Source organism: Diadema setosum, chromosome 1 (assembly GCF_964275005.1).
Source record: "Diadema setosum chromosome 1, eeDiaSeto1, whole genome shotgun sequence".
Lineage (NCBI taxonomy): Eukaryota > Metazoa > Echinodermata > Echinoidea > Diadematoida > Diadematidae > Diadema > Diadema setosum.
In genome coordinates this window covers 18,359,099-18,378,444 of record NC_092685.1, presented here as the reverse complement: position 1 = coordinate 18,378,444, position 19,346 = coordinate 18,359,099, and the positions used below count along the sequence as shown (strand labels likewise).

Below are 19,346 nucleotides of genomic sequence, written 5' to 3'. Positions count from 1 at the left end.
AGAGTGTGTCACTGTGTTTAGCGGAATATTACCAAATATGTTGTACCTGCTGTAAACGGGCTCACAGCCACATACTGCCACAATTACTCTAGTCTAACCGACTAACGATTGATCACAGTGGCTAGTCTTGTTCTTCATATTTGTTATGTGCTTGTAAATATCTGTAAATAAACTGTATTATAATGTAAATAAAAGTCTGCAAGAATCTTCAGCTTGCTGAAGGAGGCAAACTTGTAAACCAGAAGAAGAAGAAGAAGAAGAAGTGCCAAGAAGTCTATTTTCCAAATTGCCATTTTGCCTAGGCTAGAGCTCTAAATTACTAACTATACACAGCCCTGTCGCTGTACACAAGTGTAAGTCGCGACAGGGCTGTACGGTGTGGACACTCCGTAATCTCTGTATTCCGGGGCGCCGACGCGATTTGAAATTTACTGCACCATATTTGTTACTAAGACTACAGAAGGTGAAAACTTTATCTATTTAGCTACCGTTTTCAGCTATTGATATTGATATACTCATTTTATAACTTACCAAAAATTGCACCTTTTTTAATCCTGTACGCCGCAGAAATCGTAGAAATTGCAGAAATGATTCGAAATGTCGGCGCAGCACTGGGCAAAGAGGGCGCTGTCGACTTCGCGGGCGTACAAACTCTAGCAGCGCAATTTGCATCGTTCAAAGCTGGGAAAGGTTTATTTTGAATGGCCCCGCGATGATCACAGCATTCCGGGTTAAGATTGGACTTTTTGCTCAGTGTATGTTGCGTGAGGGCTCACTATGGACTGAAATACCATGCTCATAGTCCAAGTATCTCAATTCATATGAGTGATTCGTAAAATATGTGAAAAGAATGTAGAAATTTTCAATAGTTTTGTTGTTGTGTGGCTGTGTTCGAGGGGTTTAGTAGATATGTGTATGGGGTTCCGTAGATATGTGTATCACACTCCGTCAGACCCCGTGCTAGCTTAGCGCACGGGGTCTGGTCGGGCTAGAAATTACTTGAAACAGATTAATCATTTCATATGTGTTATTAATATTATGTCACATTCATTAGAGCCTAGTGAGGATTGAGCAACAGCCAATAACCAAACATAACTACTAAGAATCTAATCTGGTAATATATCAGTTCGAAATGCCACGCACAAAAAGCCTACACTAGTCACTAAACTCTAGTCTAGGACTTAGGAGTTGGCCTTGAAATCTGCAGGCAGGCAGGCAGGGACAACTCTCTGCTCTGGAAATTGATCCCTGCTAGGGAGTCACACATATCGCAATAGGTGGGACTGTACTTACCAACATCTCTTCAGAAGTAGGTTTTACTACGCAAATGATATCTACATTATGTTTGCATTCTATATCAGTGAGATATTACTGTCACTCCCGGGGACTCTCACTCCCAAGTACATGACTAAAAGAAATTGCTAATTTACATGAAGAATGGCAAATCTGACTTACCGAAATGTCGACGGCCAGTGACACACAGCACACGTGAAACACCTGTGATGTAATGAAAATCTACGCGTTGGCTGCTTGTGCTGCATGCATGAATGTACTGATGTAATAAGGCGCCGGGGTGCGGGCCGCGTCAGCCAGGGATCGTGATTATCTTGACGTACCATTATGTAATCGAACGACTAACGCCATACGCCAGTGTACGGATGGGGAACAAACAAAACAAACAAACAAACAAACAACAAACAAACAAACGAACAAACAAACAAACACCCCCCTCAAAGAAAAAAAAATGGATCATGCAAAAAGCCAATTTGCCTGAATATACGTTTATGGGAACTAAATTGAAAAAGAATATTATAGTAAAAACCAGGCACGCTGGAGGCATTTCCCATCCAAAGAGATCGTCAGTGTATTAAAGCCTGGTAAAGTTGTGGGTAAAGTCAAGTGGAAGCCCCCCCCCCCCCCCCCCCCCCCCCCCTCCCCCACCCGAAGAGGGGGGTGGGGCGGATCCCTATCCTGGTGGGCCTCTATACTTGCTATATCGAAGGTTCACTTGTATCAACATTTCAACATTTCCACAGAATGAAAATCAGGAGGGACAATGTGAAGTTTAAAGAAACTGCTTTCGTTTCTCTCTTTTCCTTGTTCATTTTTATTGACGGATTATTGTAGACTTCTCATACGAAATAAAAGACAGAGTGACAATTAATGCTTACACAGTGACTGTAATTTCCTGCTAGGTTTCAAGAACCAGAGTCCGCACAAAATGGACACAGAAATAGGGCCTAATAAAGAAAATGCAGATGAATTGATGGATAAATACATACCCTGATTATAATAAAGAAGGAAAGAAAGAAAAAGAAAGAGTTTAATTGAAAACTTTATGAGATAATAGCCTTTGTCGCTTACAGCCTCCTAGTATTATATTGGGGGTGCCATAGGTCAATGCGGGAGTGCCATGAGTTGGTATATTATGATACAATTAAGCAAAAAATACAGTAAACTTTACATGCTAAGCCTATCTCTTTGGGGGATTATAGTAACAATTTGAGTTCGGTAATATGTTGGGCCCATGGAAATTATACATGATTTTCAGAGCTGGCATAGCAACCTCCTGAAGGACTAACGTTGATTCCATTTACATAGTGTACATTCAGGAAAGTGGTTCAAAATCATCACTGTCCTTGGAAAGTATAAGAATTTGTATGCATTTTCGTGCTCAGAGAGAGTGTCCTTCGTATGTTGCTGGAGTGATGGGTGTGAAAACTGTCTGATAATAATAGATTTCGTGGAAGCAAGTGGTTGAGTTTGATTTACCACGTTTGTGTTATCAATGAATCATTAGACAAGTTTACTTGAATAAGTTGAACAAAAGTAGATGATATTAGCTTGTTAATGTTATTTATATGGCCTAAATATTATTCTTTAAAAGCAGACGCGCAGCCTGCACGATGAAATTGATCTACCGCGTATGTTGTTACACCGGCGGCGATGCCGAACTCATTTCGGAAATGTCGCCCTCACTCGTTTCATCTGGCCACGCAGCATGTTATGCCCATCACGAAACCAACATGGCAGCGCTCTGTGGTACATGTGTTGTGAGGCACGGCCTGCGAGTCCTTGGATCGAACGCCTGCAGGACTGGGAGATCAAATCATGTTTTCTCAAGAACGATACCAGAATCATACGTAAACAGAGTAAATAGAACCCGTCTTTTCTCCGTCTCAGCATCGCCAAGGAATGAAGATAAATTGTCCGCATCGAGTCGGGAGGGCGAAACTGCATCAACCTTGCCTCTTGCTGCAATGTTACGTGAGGCCGAGGAGAAGGCGAGAAACGAAACGGAGGATGACAAGAAGCGAAAAGAGGAGAGGAAAAAACGGACGGCACGGATACAGAAATGGGCAATGCGTATCACGGGAGGGATGCTTGCCGGAGCTTCTCTACTAACCATTTATGAATTAGGTAGAGTTTCTGGTTCTGTATGTAATATTATCCAAGTCCTCTCAAGCATTACGTAGATCTAGTTTTCGTATAATTTTTAGTTAAATCTGCCCCATTCTGTCGGCGTTGCTTTAACAAAAACTAACTACCGTTAACGTTACAGAAGCACTCTGAGACCGCAGACCTCTGCCATGTTGCAGCTCATTTCCACCACTTATCTTGTTCTTCCATAGAGATCAGTGATTTTCACCCATACATTTACGTGCTGAAAGTTGCCCAATTTCCCAATATCGTGAATATAGAATTAAAAGGTTCTAGAAGCCTTTTGTTAAGTCAGGAACTTCAAGCTGTGAGATGTGCCTCACTTTAGCAGAAACTAGAGCACACACTTTAATGCAGACCTCAAATATGTACAGCCTGAACTCCCAAGTTCATTGACCCTACCTGCCAAAATAGGAAAAATCCTTTATATATTCCGGGATCACTACCAAAATTTAGTCGTTTGTTACTTGTGTCATTCTCAACCTTGTTTTATAAGTGTCATCCAAATTCGTTAACTACTTTTTGATTTATTTTGCACATGGACAAACAAACAATCCAACAAACCAGCAGTAATTAAAATATAGCCTCCTCCCTTGCGGAAGTAATAAAAGGCTATCGGAATTGAGTTATCAAAGACTTAAGTTATGTTTGATTTTCTGACTTATATTTGATCACAACTTACGTGTCTGCCTCAACAAGTATCAGTACTAGAATCTATTTCTAGTTTACTTTGCTAATGCAGACATCACAGTCGTCACTGTCCTGCAATTGAGCGAAGGTGGACACACAAAGAAGGAAAAGTTGAAATTCAGCTCTGATTGTATCAAATTATAAACACCTTGATGGGTCATCAGTGAGTTTAAGCCTTGAGCAGCCTCTTCATGAGCGATGGCAATATTTACAACTGTAGCAAGCAAAACAAGGCAAAACAAAGCAAAAAACAAAACAATAGAATATCTGGTAATTTACAATTTAATACTTTTAGGTCATACTGTAGAAATATCTCTTAAGGAGTTTAGGATGCTTGAACAGCAATAACAACAAAAACATAAAAACAACAGGCACAGTTCAGAGACTCTGACAAAGCAGTGTAGGATAATTGCTGTTTGCCCTCAGAAGAACGAAGAAGGACAACTATTGTCTTAACCCGTGAGGACGAGTCCCGAGTATACTGGGGCAAGTGTCTATGGGAAATGCATGTTGTAGCAAAATCAGCCTGTCCTAAACGGGTTAATTGAGTATTACTTGGCTGTAGTTGTGCAACCATATAATCTAGTATGATCTAGGATTTCTACATTGCATACCACAATTACTACCAATTTTTAACTTTGCAGATGCTACTGAGTTTATAATGTCTACATTTCTTTGATTGGTTTTTAATGTGTTCTTCAATTTTTCAGGTCAACCTCAACTCGATGAACATGGCAGAGAAGTAAGTATACTTATATTATCGGTTGCCAAACAGTCAAGCGTTGTGCTTATTATTGGCAATCATTCTGTATGCAAATTATTAACATGTTACTCTTTATATTATACTACAGATGTATTGTATAATTGATGAAAATGATGAAAATTGTTGAAAGTATACTACCGGTATTTTGTACTTTGTTAATGGAATTGCAGAAAGTTGATGTATTTGAAAAAAAAAAATGGCATACAGAGAATACTGTAAAAGTGGATATTTTCGCGGGACTAATTTTTCGCGCTAGGCCGGGTCAGAAGAGTTTCGCATGTTTTTAATTCCGCGGAATCAAGACATCACGCACAGGAACGTATGGCAAGCAAAAATATTCGCGTGTTTTTATTTTCGCGCTAGTTTCTGGTTGCGCGAAATGCGCGAAAATTTCAACACCGCGAAAATTTCCACTTTTACAGTAAATAAATCAAATCAATATGTTGACTGTTCATGTTTTGAAGACTGTGTTTAAGATAATGGTTATTGTGTCAACAGGTGTGAACATTATTATCTATTTGATACTATGTATATCGACTAACTTCGTACTTTCTTTTCATATTCTAGATAGAAGACGAATTTCATAAAGACTTCATGGTGTGGGCATATCTTCAGAGAGCATACAGAGAAGTGAAGAATTACAGGACGGTACGTTGCACATACATAATATGTATTTATTTCCTTCTTTTTTTACAGTCTAACGTTGATGCACACACTTCATCCAATTCATGTGGCATTGTGATGATGTGCCTCTTACATAGATTCTCACAGGAATATGGATTATCGTTTCATATCATCTGATATAAACCTTATAATGCATCTCCCTTGTGTCATGTTGTGAGATGTCTAAAGTTCTTGCACCTTTCAAACTTGTTAGAGAACTTCAACTTGAATGAGACAATTGATATATCATCCTTGTGAATTAACAATAAGGTTCACTGCATTGTCCTGATGTCAGTTTTGCTTGTACATCTTTATTCAGTAAATAGTTCATTATAGGATAAAGAAATAATTGTCACATATAATACATCATGTGGAATACCACTCTTGAGAGAAGTGATCAAGCTCCAGTGCAGATATGTGACTGCATGACAACTATCAAGTACACTTAGATTGCAAATTAAATACAGTTGTATTATTGCTTTTTTTTGTCCCCGCCGAACGAGTTCGAGCAGGGGACTATGAAACGGGCTCCGTACGTGTGTGTGTCCGTGTGTCCGTCCGTCCGTCCGTCCGTGTGTCCGTCCGTCCGTGTGTCCGTGTGTGCGTCCGTGTGTGATCAAAATGTTCAAAATGCTACTCCTTCGCCATTTCTAACCCGATTTTGATTCTGTTTGCTTTATATGATAGCACTACATGGGAGCTTTGAAACTTCTATACAGAATTTCAGTTGTGACCTTTGACCTTGACCTTTGACCTATATTGTACATTTTGCTTCAAAATGCTACTCCTTCGCCATTTCTAACCCGATTTTGATTCCGTTTGCCTTATATGATGGCACTAGGTGAGGGCTTCAAAACTTCTACACGGAATTTTGACCTTTGACTTCTTTGACCTTTGACCTTGATTTTTGACCTGTATTGTACATTTTCCTACCAAATGCTACTCCCTCGCCATTTCTAACCCGATTTCGATTCCGTTTGCTTTATGTGATGGCACTAGGTGAGGGCTTCAAAACTTCTACACAGAATTTTGACCTTTGACTTCTTTGACCTTTGACCTTGATTTTTTTACCTATATTGTACATTGGCTACAAAATGCTACTCCTTCGCCATTTCTAACCCGATTTCGATTCCGTTTGCTTTATGTGATGGCACTAGGTGAGGGCTTCAAAACTTCTACATAGAATTTTGACCTTTGACCTCTTTGACCTTTGACCTTCATCTTTTTACCTATATTGTACATTTTGCTACTGAATGCTACTTCCGGCGGGGACATATATTACGCACCGCGTAATTTCTACTTTTCCTTGTTTTTTTTTGCTCCAGCTTAACTGTGACTGTTTTAATGTAATGCTTGTGTTTTGCTTTTAGGGTGTTAAATTGTCACTAACTTGTTCTCACTTCCTTGATGTGTTTGTATCAGATGATAGTTGAACCGTCGGCTGAGAAGCTTCTACCAGACCCTCTGACGGAACCCTACTACCAGCCTCCCTACACTCTGGTCCTTGAGATGAAGGATGTCTTGGTCCATCCAGAGTGGACAGTGAGTGTTTCAGTTCTTTTCTTGACATCTTAGAATCTTTGAGTAGTATGACCCACCAGAGTTGAGCTCACTCATTCTGATTAACCCTTTGTGTCCCAGTGAGTCAAATATCCACAAGTTTCACACAAACACCCGTGTGCAAGAAATAGATGCAGCACACAGAGGATTAACTAGAATTGTCCTTTTATTCCTTGATATTCGGGGATGGGGTTTTATTCTTAATGCTTCAGCCAGAGAATATTATATTTGCCGTCATCCATGTGCCTGTTTCACCCAGTTTGAACTAGGACAAAGAGTCCCAATTCTTTTTCACTGTTAACATTCATTTGGACATTCAAACAGCAATGAACTGAGACTGCACAACAACAACAACAACAACAACAAAAAATCATGATTAATATCTTGCGCAATACAAAATTTTGTGTCAGGTGATTAAAACTTTATTCTGTCACTTCTGAATATGTGTGAGAAACATTTATTTCCTGGGAAGAAATTAAGCCCACCAACATTATTCTGTTTATTTGTTTTCACGTTGATTTTCTAACATTCCATAATACAGTTGTTGTGCTTTTGACATGCATTGTAATAGTTTCTTGTAAATAGAGATTAAGCTTGTTTATCATAATCTGTGATGTATTTCTCAAATTTTCTCCACAGTACGCCAATGGCTGGCGGTTCAAGAAGCGCCCGGGTGTAGAATACTTCCTACAGCAAGTTGGGCCACCTCTCTTTGAAATTGTTATTTACACCTCGGAGCAAGGATTTGTGAGTTTCCATTTTCACTATAACTTTCTGTTCTTTTGCAAACAAGAAATAGGGTCTGATGTACTGAGCGCACATCTAAAATGTACGTCTGTGCAAGGCAAATTCACTATCAATGTATAGGAGTGGTTGGAATACGCGGAAAAGAACTGTGAACATTGAAATGACTTGTCCACATTGAAGCTACTGACTTCAAACTTCAAAAATTGTTCCTGAATGCATGATTTGTAATCTTACATGGCAGAAAGTTTAAAGGGGCAACTAACAGCATCTTTGATGTAAGTCATGTTTTGTTTTTATGTCACATCGAACTTTTAGGACAAGGACTAATCAGAAAAGTTTTTGAGAGCAACATTGCAAAATTTTGATTTCAATATACGAGTATTATGTGTATATTAGTATTGGTTGAGGTGAGGATTCAGTTTTTAACGTTTTGCGAGATATTTAGAAACCACTTTATGAAATGTTAAAGAGCATACAATTCTGAGGGGAACTGAAAGTTTATTTGATAAAAGTCGGTTTTGAAATGACTGAGATAGCCAAAAACATGGTGAAGCAAAGAGATCCTGATAAAAGTTGTGGCCTGTAGCATTTTATTGGGATTGCTTTTTTGGATATCTCAGCCATTTTCACCAGATAAACTGTGAATTCCTCTAAGCATGACATGTTCTCTCATATTTAATGAGAGGTTTCTCATTATCTCACAAACCCACAATCAAAGTTGGAAACCTGCAGGCCCATCTAAACCAAAACTGTACCATCCCTTTAAATGTTGAGAGACAGAGAGAGAGAAAGATACTACATGTAGCTGACTTTTGAGTCTTGTGTCTTCTGTTTCTCAGACTGCCTTCCCTCTGCTAGATAGTCTTGACCCCAAGGGATACATCATGTACAGACTCTTCAGGGATGCCACCAAGTACGTCAATGGACACCATGTCAAGGTCAGCTGAAGTGGACCGAAGCCACTCTCTTCGTTTAGAGCCAAAACATAGTTCTCATATGCCTGCAAAACTGTCAATTTTGCTTTAGAATGTTTACCTGTGTATTAAGAAATGTATTGAATAATGCTGTAATAACAAGATTTCAGGTAGGTAGTGGCAAAAATGCAAAATATTAGCCAAAAAGGCTCGCCTGAAGTACCACAGTCTCAAAGCATACCAAGTCGTGGTTGCTACTTATCCACCGATCTTCTGCGCTGGCCAGAGTGAATTGCATGAATTGCTTGTATTGCTTGTTTGAAAATGTGTTTGCTAGGGCACTATTGATCATCATGTGACATGCTCCTACCCACGGGTACTACTGAATGGGGAGTGCTTTTCAGATATGAAAGCCATATGCATATGATTAAAATTATTCCACAATTTTGATCTCAAAATACTGCAAGACAACTCCTTATCATAGCAAACCCTGTTGGCCAGACAAGTTTTGTGGTAGATCCTTTTGATGTATAGCAAGTAAATTTGGTGGGAGTTGAAATTTTAGGTCCTGCAGAGAACTATTGGCTTTGATATGGTTTAGATGTCTATTTGGAAGAAAGGGATGTCTTTGAATACATGGCATTTGGGAATTGAAAGTGATATCTCTAATGTGTGTATCATGATGTATAGATATGATAAAAGAGTTCCTCATATTCCTATACTGTAATGTTTCATATCCCAAGATGAGCACATTCTTTGCTATTTCCAACCACACAGTAAAATGAATACTGGTAGTATAGGTGAGTCTAGGCTGGCTGAACAAAATTGTTGTAATTGTAGTGCAATTTTTGATTGGGCAGGGGTTGTTTACGAGAAAGATAAACTCTGCTGGTATCTTGTTTGTGACGAGGTAAAGGTCTTTACTCACAGCCATACAACACACAAGCATCCTACTGTAGAAGAGCATATGGTAGAGTACTACGCTAGCAATGCGGCCACAGAACAGGCGATGTATGGCTTTATGAAATAATTCTGTTTGTGTCCATGTACCGTACCTCCAATTACTTGGCACAGGAGCACATGCATACCTTGAAGTTGGCATTGACTCTTGGAATAACCATACAAACAAATGATGTCATTTGACTGCATGTTTAAAACTGGTCCATATGCTGTTCTGTGCAAATTATTCAGGGTTTTCATCAAAACTAATGCCTAAAGAGGAAGTAATAGTGTGGATATGAAATTGTCAATTGCTGAAACTGTTTTTAGTGTAGAGGCATCTTGTAGACATGATTCAACCTAAATGTTGGCATAGATGTAATTGATCTCAGTAAATTTGTAAAAAAAGAAGTAATGGCATAGTTCTTAAAAAAAAAAAAAAAAAAAAAAAAGGTCACTACCATTGGGTAGACACACATGATGCTGCTTCAAAGGCAATGTGAATATTTTTCTTCATATAAGCATTGTCCATTCAGTTTTATACTCGTACTAGCTGTTTTAATGTTTGCAATGTATTTGTGCTGTACTTGTCCTCTAACTTTTAGAGAAGCTTGATGTGAGATGGCTGTGTCCATACACTGTTCTCAAACTGCACAAGAACATCCCTGGAAATTGCAGCAAAAATAATGGCATAGTGCTCTCACATGGTTGATTCACATATCTGCCTCATTCACTTACCTTTTCTAGTTTCTGCAAGTATCTTAACAAGAACATGAACAATTTTGCTCATTCTTATCTGATTGAATTGCTGCATCTTCAGCAAATGTTATGGCCATTACTTTAGGCCATTTGTGTTTTACTCTTGAAATTACTCTTTTTTTTAAATAAAGTTGATATTTCATGTTTTTAGGATCTATCTAGCCTCAACCGTGATCTATCCAAAGTAATCATCGTTGACTGCAATGCCAAGTCTTATCAGCTGCAGCCCAAGAATGCAGTGGGCCTCAAGAAGTGGGAGGGGAATGATGATGACCGGACCCTCTTTGAGCTGGCAGCCTTCCTCAGAAGTGAGTCTCCTTGTCACATGTCCTACCACGTTATGGCTGATCAGTAGCATTGCCCTGGAATCATTACTTTTCCAAAAGCCTTTACCATGCAATCAGATGTATAGAAAGTATCCGTCTGTTAATTTTTCCCCCGCTGGATAGTGTGGAGCATTTATTTTAGAATGCATGTTTTGGGTCCGAACATGGAATTCAGATGACATGAATTTTAGAAGCAGATATGTACGTGACGGTAGCCTAATCCCTCACTGAATTTTTGTCTTCATGAAGAAAATGGCTTTGAAGATACCTTTTCTTGGTAATTTCATTCTCTACGTCCATGACAATTTATGTTAGCACGAACATTGTATTGGTTAGTGGCTGCACCAGATCTAGCAGTCTGAGCAGAAAATTTGATTGTTGCTTTTTTTTTTTTGTTACCCAAGCTTTATAAATCTTGATCAGGTTTGAAGTGATGAGGCAAAGAAAAAGCAAGACAAAGAGGATATTTTGGATGAAGCAAACTGGGATTTGTTAACCCTGCTTTCTTCACATTCTAGGTTTTGAAATGATTGCATGTCAGCGTAGTTATGTAAATGACTGTGAAGTTGTTCATGATTGATTATAAATGCTTGATGACAAATATATACCTGAATGTCATATGAAAGTCATGAAACCATAGAATGTGGTGCTTGTTTCTAAGATTTGATATTGCATAATTTTTTCAGTCATTTTGTAGGTTATTAGCTGAAGCTGTAGTCACCAGTGCCTTTGCAACAAACAGATTAGGAGCGTAGGATTATAATATCTAGCACTTTACAGCTGTGTGCAGTAATAATGATAGTGCTCTGTAAAATGATGATTGGCAAGACATAATGATTACTAACCTAATTCATCTCATCTGAATTCCATGTTCAGATCAAAGATAAAATGCATACACTTGTACAAATCAGAATATCACCAGTATCATGTAGAAGATTTTGGAGTAGCATTACTGTCTAGCATGTTTTGCCCATCAGTTACTAAGTAAACAGTAATGCTTTGACCTGCATTCTTACCTTCCAACCAGCTATCGCCGTGAGCAACGTGGACGACGTGAGGACGGTTTTGGAGTTCTACCAACAGTACGATGACCCCATGGAAGCCTTCAGAATCAATCAGGCCAGGTTACAGGTGAGTACTGAGGAGCATTTCATCAAGTGTTTTGTCAGTAATTTTTTACTGACAAATTTGCTCTCAGCCAATCAGATGCAAGGATTTCAGTAGCTTAAAACACTTGTCAGTCATTAAGTGACAAGTTTCATGAAACACTGTCCTGAATCAACTTGTTGTCCAAAGCCAATTGCCCAGTTCCTGAAGATCTCTCTACTCAGATGGGTGACATTATGCACCCAGAAGAGCTTAAAGACATGGAAGCATTCTATCCAGTGTTCTGTAATCTAGTACCAGCCACTCATTCGTAAACACAGTAGAACATTTGTTGCTTGGCAACACTTACATAATATATGATTTCTTTTTCGGGGGTGATATTCCAACAACAACACTGATGATGAAATCTAGTCATCTTTTGGTTGATTACTGAAGATTTTTGTGGATATCAGATTATGAAGGCTTGTATATTTCTTGAACATTTCTTCAGCCTGACCAAGGGAGAAAAAGAAACTTACTCTTGGCCATTAGGTTTGTGTTTTATCCCCAGTGAACAATTATGCAGCCGACTGCTCTCCCCCAAACATAATACACTGACAGCCGCGTTGGGATGGTGTCAGAAGAGGAGCTCTGAATGTGCGATTTATAGCTGTTTAGAGGGATGAGAGGGAACTGTTGGAAGAAAGTTGACATTGTTTGCCTTTGAAATTTAGTTGCCAAAGCCATACATAAGTTAAAATAACTTGAAAAAAAAAATGTGACAGCAAATGGATCCTTTGTCAGTTGTTATGTGTCATGCTGCACTTAGAAGATTGCTACACATGCTTCCTCTTATGCAGTTTGTGAATGTTGCATTGAGTGTCAACCACTCAGCTCATATATTCTAAGCTATGTCATTCAGCATTAAAGGTAGGGAATCCCATTTGCATGCCTTAAATGAAGAGTTGTATGAATACAGTGGTATGTTGAAGAGAGTATCATTTTAGAAACTCCCATAAAGTATTGAAAGTGGAAGGTAACATTTAGTACATTTTTATTGACTGTTAGATTTTGAATTGAATTTTTTTCGGGGCTCACTGTAAATTCCAGTACATTACTAGGCTACCTTTGCAGACCCATGCACTGCATGTGTGTCCATCATGTATATTTTGTGAAGAAAGTTCATCAAAACTTAGAAACATTTCTATATACATTCTTGCCACACACTCTATATGTTATTACATCAGCTCTTATACTCTTAGATTTGTGTTTATAGATTAAAAAAAAAAATACATAAGACTGCAACAAAAAGGCTTAACTACTGAGTAGTTGAGTTTTGTGCATTATTCAAATTGTAGATAACTGTTGACTTCCAAATTTCTCAGCAGTGGCCTAAACAAGTCCCCTGAGGTTCATATTTAATGTTTTGCTGCATTTTGGGAGGCTGTAAAAGGTATCCCCTACCTTTAAAGAGTGAAATTTTGGACAATCTTCTCTGCAGAAAGAGCAGGAGGAAGAGGCACAGAGACAAGCTGCAGCCAAGGAGAAGAAGGGATCCTCCCTCGTCGGAAACTGGTCCCGGGGACTGATGGGAAGGAGATGAAACACACTCTACCAACAGCTCAGAGGTCGGAGGTCAGAGCTCCGGGAGGAGACTCTGGTACAATTTCTTGTTTCTCGGTCAGACACTTTGAAGGCTATCACCTCGTTCTTGAGGTCAAGAACCAAACTCACATGATGGACTTTCCTGGTTCTCCCTTCAAAATGGTGGATGTGAGCTAATCTCTCTATCAGCATTGGATTATTCAGTTCTTCCTGGTATCAGGTTCTATTATATCCTCTCTGCTCTTATCGTATGTGACTTAATTCCAAATATTTTTATTAGCTCTTGTTTATGAATTATACCCACAAGTAGTATTTCCCTTGGTTTAGAGAGAACTGTAATTCCAAGATTGATATCAAATTCTTATCAAATTTTAGCCGCCTGCAACGGCACATATCAAACAGACTGTGATCTGAGAGATGTATAAGTGTAGACTTCAAGTCATACTTTTTTATTTCTGTGAGGTGATGTTAAAAAAGAAATGGCAGATGAAATGTAAAATGAGTTTACTCCTGTATTACAGAATGTTAAATGAAATGATGTAATAGAATGTAACATTGTCACACTGTATGCACGCCACATGTATATTTCCATCGCAAAGATTACCCTCGCAACCCAAAAGCTTTTCAAAGGCCTGCCCAGTCTAGAATTGATGAATGAGTTCCTTATACGTCCTGATATATTTATGTGAGAGTCACCTGGCATATTACCCGAGATTTCGCCCGCAAGATCTTTAAATGCACCCGGATGAAATTTGCTAAGCTTGAAAGGGGCAATAGATTGTTCCCTTTAGGCAGGATGTTGAAGGGGAAGCAGTATTTAGAGTGGAGAGATGGGGTGGACTGGATGTACCTCTGTGGTGCAGACATCAAATATTCTGGCCTGTTGTTCCATGCACGCAAATGTAGGATTACTTTAAGATTTGGGAAAGACTTTGCAACTCAAAAGTAGTCTCACTATTTGCAGGCTCGCTTCAATGCTTTTTTTCAATACTTCTGAGAGAGCAGGTGAAGTCTTGGGCCTTATGTGAGAGCAATCTACATTGTATGAGTTAAGCAGTGATTTGTTGAAAGACAGCCTGCAAAGCTACGTGATTAGCCTGCAAAGCTACGTAATTGAAGAGGCAAGTTATGGTCCATTCAAAACAATGGAGAGAAATATGCCTTTGTAAAATTGCCATCATCAGCACTTGACGTTGTAAAAACATCCACCAACTTTGCACAGTGACCCTGCATCGTCACTTGTAAATTGTAGCCTGTGCCAATTGCCACGCCCATATACCTTATTACTTTGTTCACTTTTTAAGCTAATATTTGCAAATGCTAATATGTATTTTATGTGACTAGTGTTTTTCTTTGCTGAACTTTACAACCATTCTGCGTGGCATTCTGTGTACATGTGGTGCTGTCTTATCTGGGTCGCTACTCTCACATTTCAGTGTTAGAAAGTGATGGGTATTCTAAGAACATGCAACATGCTCAATGCTTGTGATGAAACATGAAAGTTGAGAGTTTGAGAAAAAAGAACACATTACCTCCTTCAGCATCTTGCCTCATATATCTTTGAAATAATACCAAAGTCTTTTCACCAGTCCCATTCAGACACATAAAATTCTTGTTTTATTTTTAAGGTCAGTTTTGCAACATGATACACAAACCATTGATTTGAATAAGAAAAGAAAAAATCATTAAGTATTCTGCTTCTCATTGCACTGCCAAGATCAGTCCTTATTTTTTTTTTTTTAGGTTTGAAACACTCATAAAAACCTTTATAATAAAGCTGCACACTATGGTGCCAGGTGGGTCATTTCTTAGCGAGTGAACTTTGGACATTTAAAATGGTTCACTTTATATCAACACATGAGTTTTTTGAAGGTGACATGTAATACACAAGTTGTCTTCTGAAGGAAAGGCACTGAGCAGGAATGCATCACAGAGCTCTCTGTAAGACTCGTGTCAATTGAAACACTGCATCATGCATACCGTATGAATTTGAAATGTCAGAAGTTGTTAACGACACGAGTTGCATCTACACACTGAGAATGTTGTAGGAGAGAATGTAATGCTGTAATATCACTGTTGTCTTTTTTTAAGCTCGGGTTGACATTCTTGCTTTGGTACCTTTGTGTCTTCCTTCCCATGAAGTAGCAGTGTACATAGAAGACCTGGTAGCGAATGGATACCATGGAGTGGGAAGGCATGCCCGGCTCGAATATATTCGAGAATCCCAGGACCGAATTCCGTACAGCTTTATCGCTTATCTCTGTGTAACCACACACACAGCCGAAGGACTTCGACTGACGCAGACCAGTATGATGAGTGTACACTTTGATGCACATATTCGCTGTGTGGTTCTATTCGTGTTTTTTTAATGTACCTTGGTAGGCAGCGACTGAATGGGGACGCCCATGAATCCCCATGCTACTGGGCCTTTAATGCAGCCGTGTTGCAGAGTTTTGTGTAGAATGCTGGAAAGTGGAATGACCCCTCACCTGTACTCTTGCTGGCGTCTTTGCCAAACAATCACACAATGTTGTACAACTTGGTTGAAATGGAAGTGGCAGTGGTTGTTTTTGTTTTTGTTTTTAATCTGCTAGACTATCGTGGGAATTAACAGAGTAGTCGCCAAAGCTGTGCAGGCTTACTCTTGTGAGCATGTGGATCTTCTGTGGACGTAGACCAGGTTCATTTCCCATGAACAGTGATCAGACATTTAATGTTTTGCACAGTCCCCTTATTTCTGGCTTTTGTAACAGAAAGAATAACAAACAAAGAGGATACATGCTGTTGTACAGGCACCTAATGATAGGGGTCATTTTAACTCACACCTACCAGTACTAAGTATTGAGTTTTTACTCCCATTTTCTGCTGATGAATTTATAAGATGTGCTGACACAGCATCCGAAAGTTGTATTGTGCAGTGACAGTGGCAGTGGTTTCCTCATGTAGAGCATCACACACTTCTGCTCTGTGCTGTTCACAGCCACTACATTTCTCAGACTTTCAATGAAATAACAACAACAACAAAAAAAACACGCTGACAGGTAAGAAATTGCACAAAGAGATAGACATTTGTAGACGTGAAAAGAGCTTTGGCGGTATGTGGTATATGAGGTATGAGGAATTAATGTGGCACTAGTACACGAGAATCCTGATGGATTAATCTGTGAATATACATGTAAAATAAGCAAATCTTGTCATGATGAGGTAGTCTGGACCGCAAGAGTTTTCTTGTTATTTTACATCTTATTAAAACAGACACCCAATACACACACACACACACACACACACACAAAAGACTACAGACTCTCACACACACACACGCACACAAAGACTACAGACTGTCACAACACATTAGGTGGTATTTACACATGAGAAAGTCATCTTTTCAGCATAATTTGTGTCACATACAGAGTATTTTGAAAGGTAGATTTGTAAATACAGTGCACTCCCGTTAAAACGGACACAGTTATAACGAAATTCCGGATACAATGAATTGAAAATTTACATCACGCCATCATACGCTCTTTGTTTTTTATGGTTTACTTGTTTGGTTATAACAAAATTTCGATATAAGGAAAGAAGACTGCCAGTCCCGAGGACTTCGTTATAATGGGAGTCCACTGTATGCATTCATAAACTAATGGTGAAATCATCTTACTGTTCAGTATGAATATTCAGTTTATTTGTGCGTCTGTGAGTACAGACACCATATAGAAGAGATGGGCGGGTGGGGAGGACATTTCACTCTTTTCATGAACTTCTACCTTCCATATGGGAGTGGCAGCATCCGTTAAATCAGCCAAGATGAAGTCACACCCTTTCCTAATACCACGTGCATAGATTGGTAGATAGTATGTAGTGTTCTGCGTGCTACAGACATAAAACTTGTGTACACTACAGTGCATGCTGCGCATCTTGCACACTGCACCCCTCTGTGTTGGGTGTGGCGTGTTGTGTCACATGTTTGTGTGCGTGTAATATATAATGCACAAGATGTGTGCATAGTTGTGAATCTTCTATTAGAAGAGTGTATTGGGAGTCCACCATTTTCCTTAGGTTTTTCAATCTTTTAAAGAGCAAAGAAGGAAAAAAAGGAAAATAATGACAGTTTTACTGGTTAAATCATCCTGCACTAATGAAATCCTGTTATGAGTTTTCAGTATTGGCCCACAGAATTGAGTGAGTTTTACCATATGTGTACATGCTTGTTGAAAAAAGCTGTGCTGTAGAAACCTCACAGCATTAAATCTTGTTCAACCCATGCTTGTTATAGCAGGGTTCCCCTGTAGATTGCATTTCATATACATGTATAACCTTTTACCACTTTAGTCCAAGCGAAGTCCAACCTCCCCCTTTAACCTCCCAGGTCAGTTTATGTAACGTATATGTAATAACTTCATTTTTTTTTTTTTGTATTGTGTTTTGTTCAAAGTTTGTTTATGGTGGAACATTTACTGTCAAATTCTTTATTCCATGCTTGTATTTAATTTCTCAGACTGCAGAAGTATCTCTACTGAATACATATCATTACATTCACCAGGAACCATCACCTCACTTCTTCTCTTCTTATTAGGGCAGAGTTGTTGAGTGCAAATTGATATTCATGGTAATGGCAGTTATACTGCTAAAATGCAGCAAAGTACTTGGAACCTCATCTTGCTTGCATTTACCAAAAAAGAAAAAAAAAGTAAGCATTTTTAGACCATTCTGCTCACTTTGATACAGAAGATAACCATGGGATGATAGGATATGTATTATTTTGTATATATTATTTTTTGATAATGTGTATCGGTCAGGATTACTGCATTCTTGTTATGTTTAAGAATTGTACTAAAACCACTATTAGCATGTACATACATCAGATCAGTGATGTCTGTGAAATAAATGTGAAGAGTTCATCATACTTATCCCTGAAGCAGTATAATTGTCCCCGCCGAACGAGTTCGAGCAGGGGACTATGAAACGGGCTCCGTACGTGTGTGTGTCCGTGTGTCCGTCCGTCCGTGTGTCCGTGTGTGCGTCCGTGTGTGATCAAAATCTTCAAAATGCTACTCCTTCGCCATTTCTAACCCGATTTTGATTCTGTTTGCTTTATATGATAGCACTACATGGGAGCTTTGAAACTTCTATACAGAATTTCAGTTGTGACCTTTGACCTTGACCTTTGACCTATATTGTACATTTTGCTTCAAAATGCTACTCCTTCGCCATTTCTAACCCGATTTTGATTCCGTTTGCCTTATATGATGGCACTAGGTGAGGGCTTCAAAACTTCTACACAGAATTTTTACCTTTGACTTCTTTGACCTTTGACCTTGATTTTTGACCTGTATTGTACATTTTCCTACCAAATGCTACTCCCTCGCCATTTCTAACCCGATTTCGATTCCGTTTGCTTTATGTGATGGCACTAGGTGAGGGCTTCAAAACTTCTACACAGAATTTTGACCTTTGACTTCTTTGACCTTTGACCTTGATTTTTTTACCTATATTGTACATTGGCTACAAAATGCTACTCCTTCGCCATTTCTAACCCGATTTCGATTCCGTTTGCTTTATGTGATGGCACTAGGTGAGGGCTTCAAAACTTCTACATAGAATTTTGACCTTTGACCTCTTTGATCTTTGACCTTCATCTTTTTACCTATATTGTACATTTTGCTACTGAATGCTACTTCCGGTGGGGACATATATTACGCACCGCGTAATTTCTACTTTTCCTTGTTGTTCTTTTGTTTACCGAGTGAATATGGCTGTAAGTATTTAATGATGACAAATATTGTGTCAAGAGGGTTGGACTTTTCATCAGGATGCAAGGAAATTATGGTCATAATTCAGCAACTCCACAGACCT

The 19,346-nt window shown here is 38.9% G+C and overlaps 1 protein-coding gene across 1 annotated transcript; it reads left to right on the top strand.

The window, feature by feature from the left end:
• The first annotated feature begins 3,026 nt into the window (after positions 1 to 3,026).
• LOC140234586 (mitochondrial import inner membrane translocase subunit TIM50-like) lies at positions 3,027 to 18,408 on the top strand. Its single transcript, XM_072314615.1, has 9 exons — positions 3,027 to 3,420; positions 4,842 to 4,873; positions 5,462 to 5,542; positions 6,980 to 7,099; positions 7,757 to 7,864; positions 8,704 to 8,802; positions 10,628 to 10,784; positions 11,830 to 11,933; positions 13,390 to 18,408. The coding sequence occupies exons 1-9, from the start codon at positions 3,027 to 3,029 to the stop codon at positions 13,489 to 13,491; spliced, it is 1,197 nt and encodes a 398-aa protein (XP_072170716.1). The 3' UTR covers positions 13,492 to 18,408.
• The last annotated feature ends 938 nt before the right edge of the window (positions 18,409 to 19,346 follow it).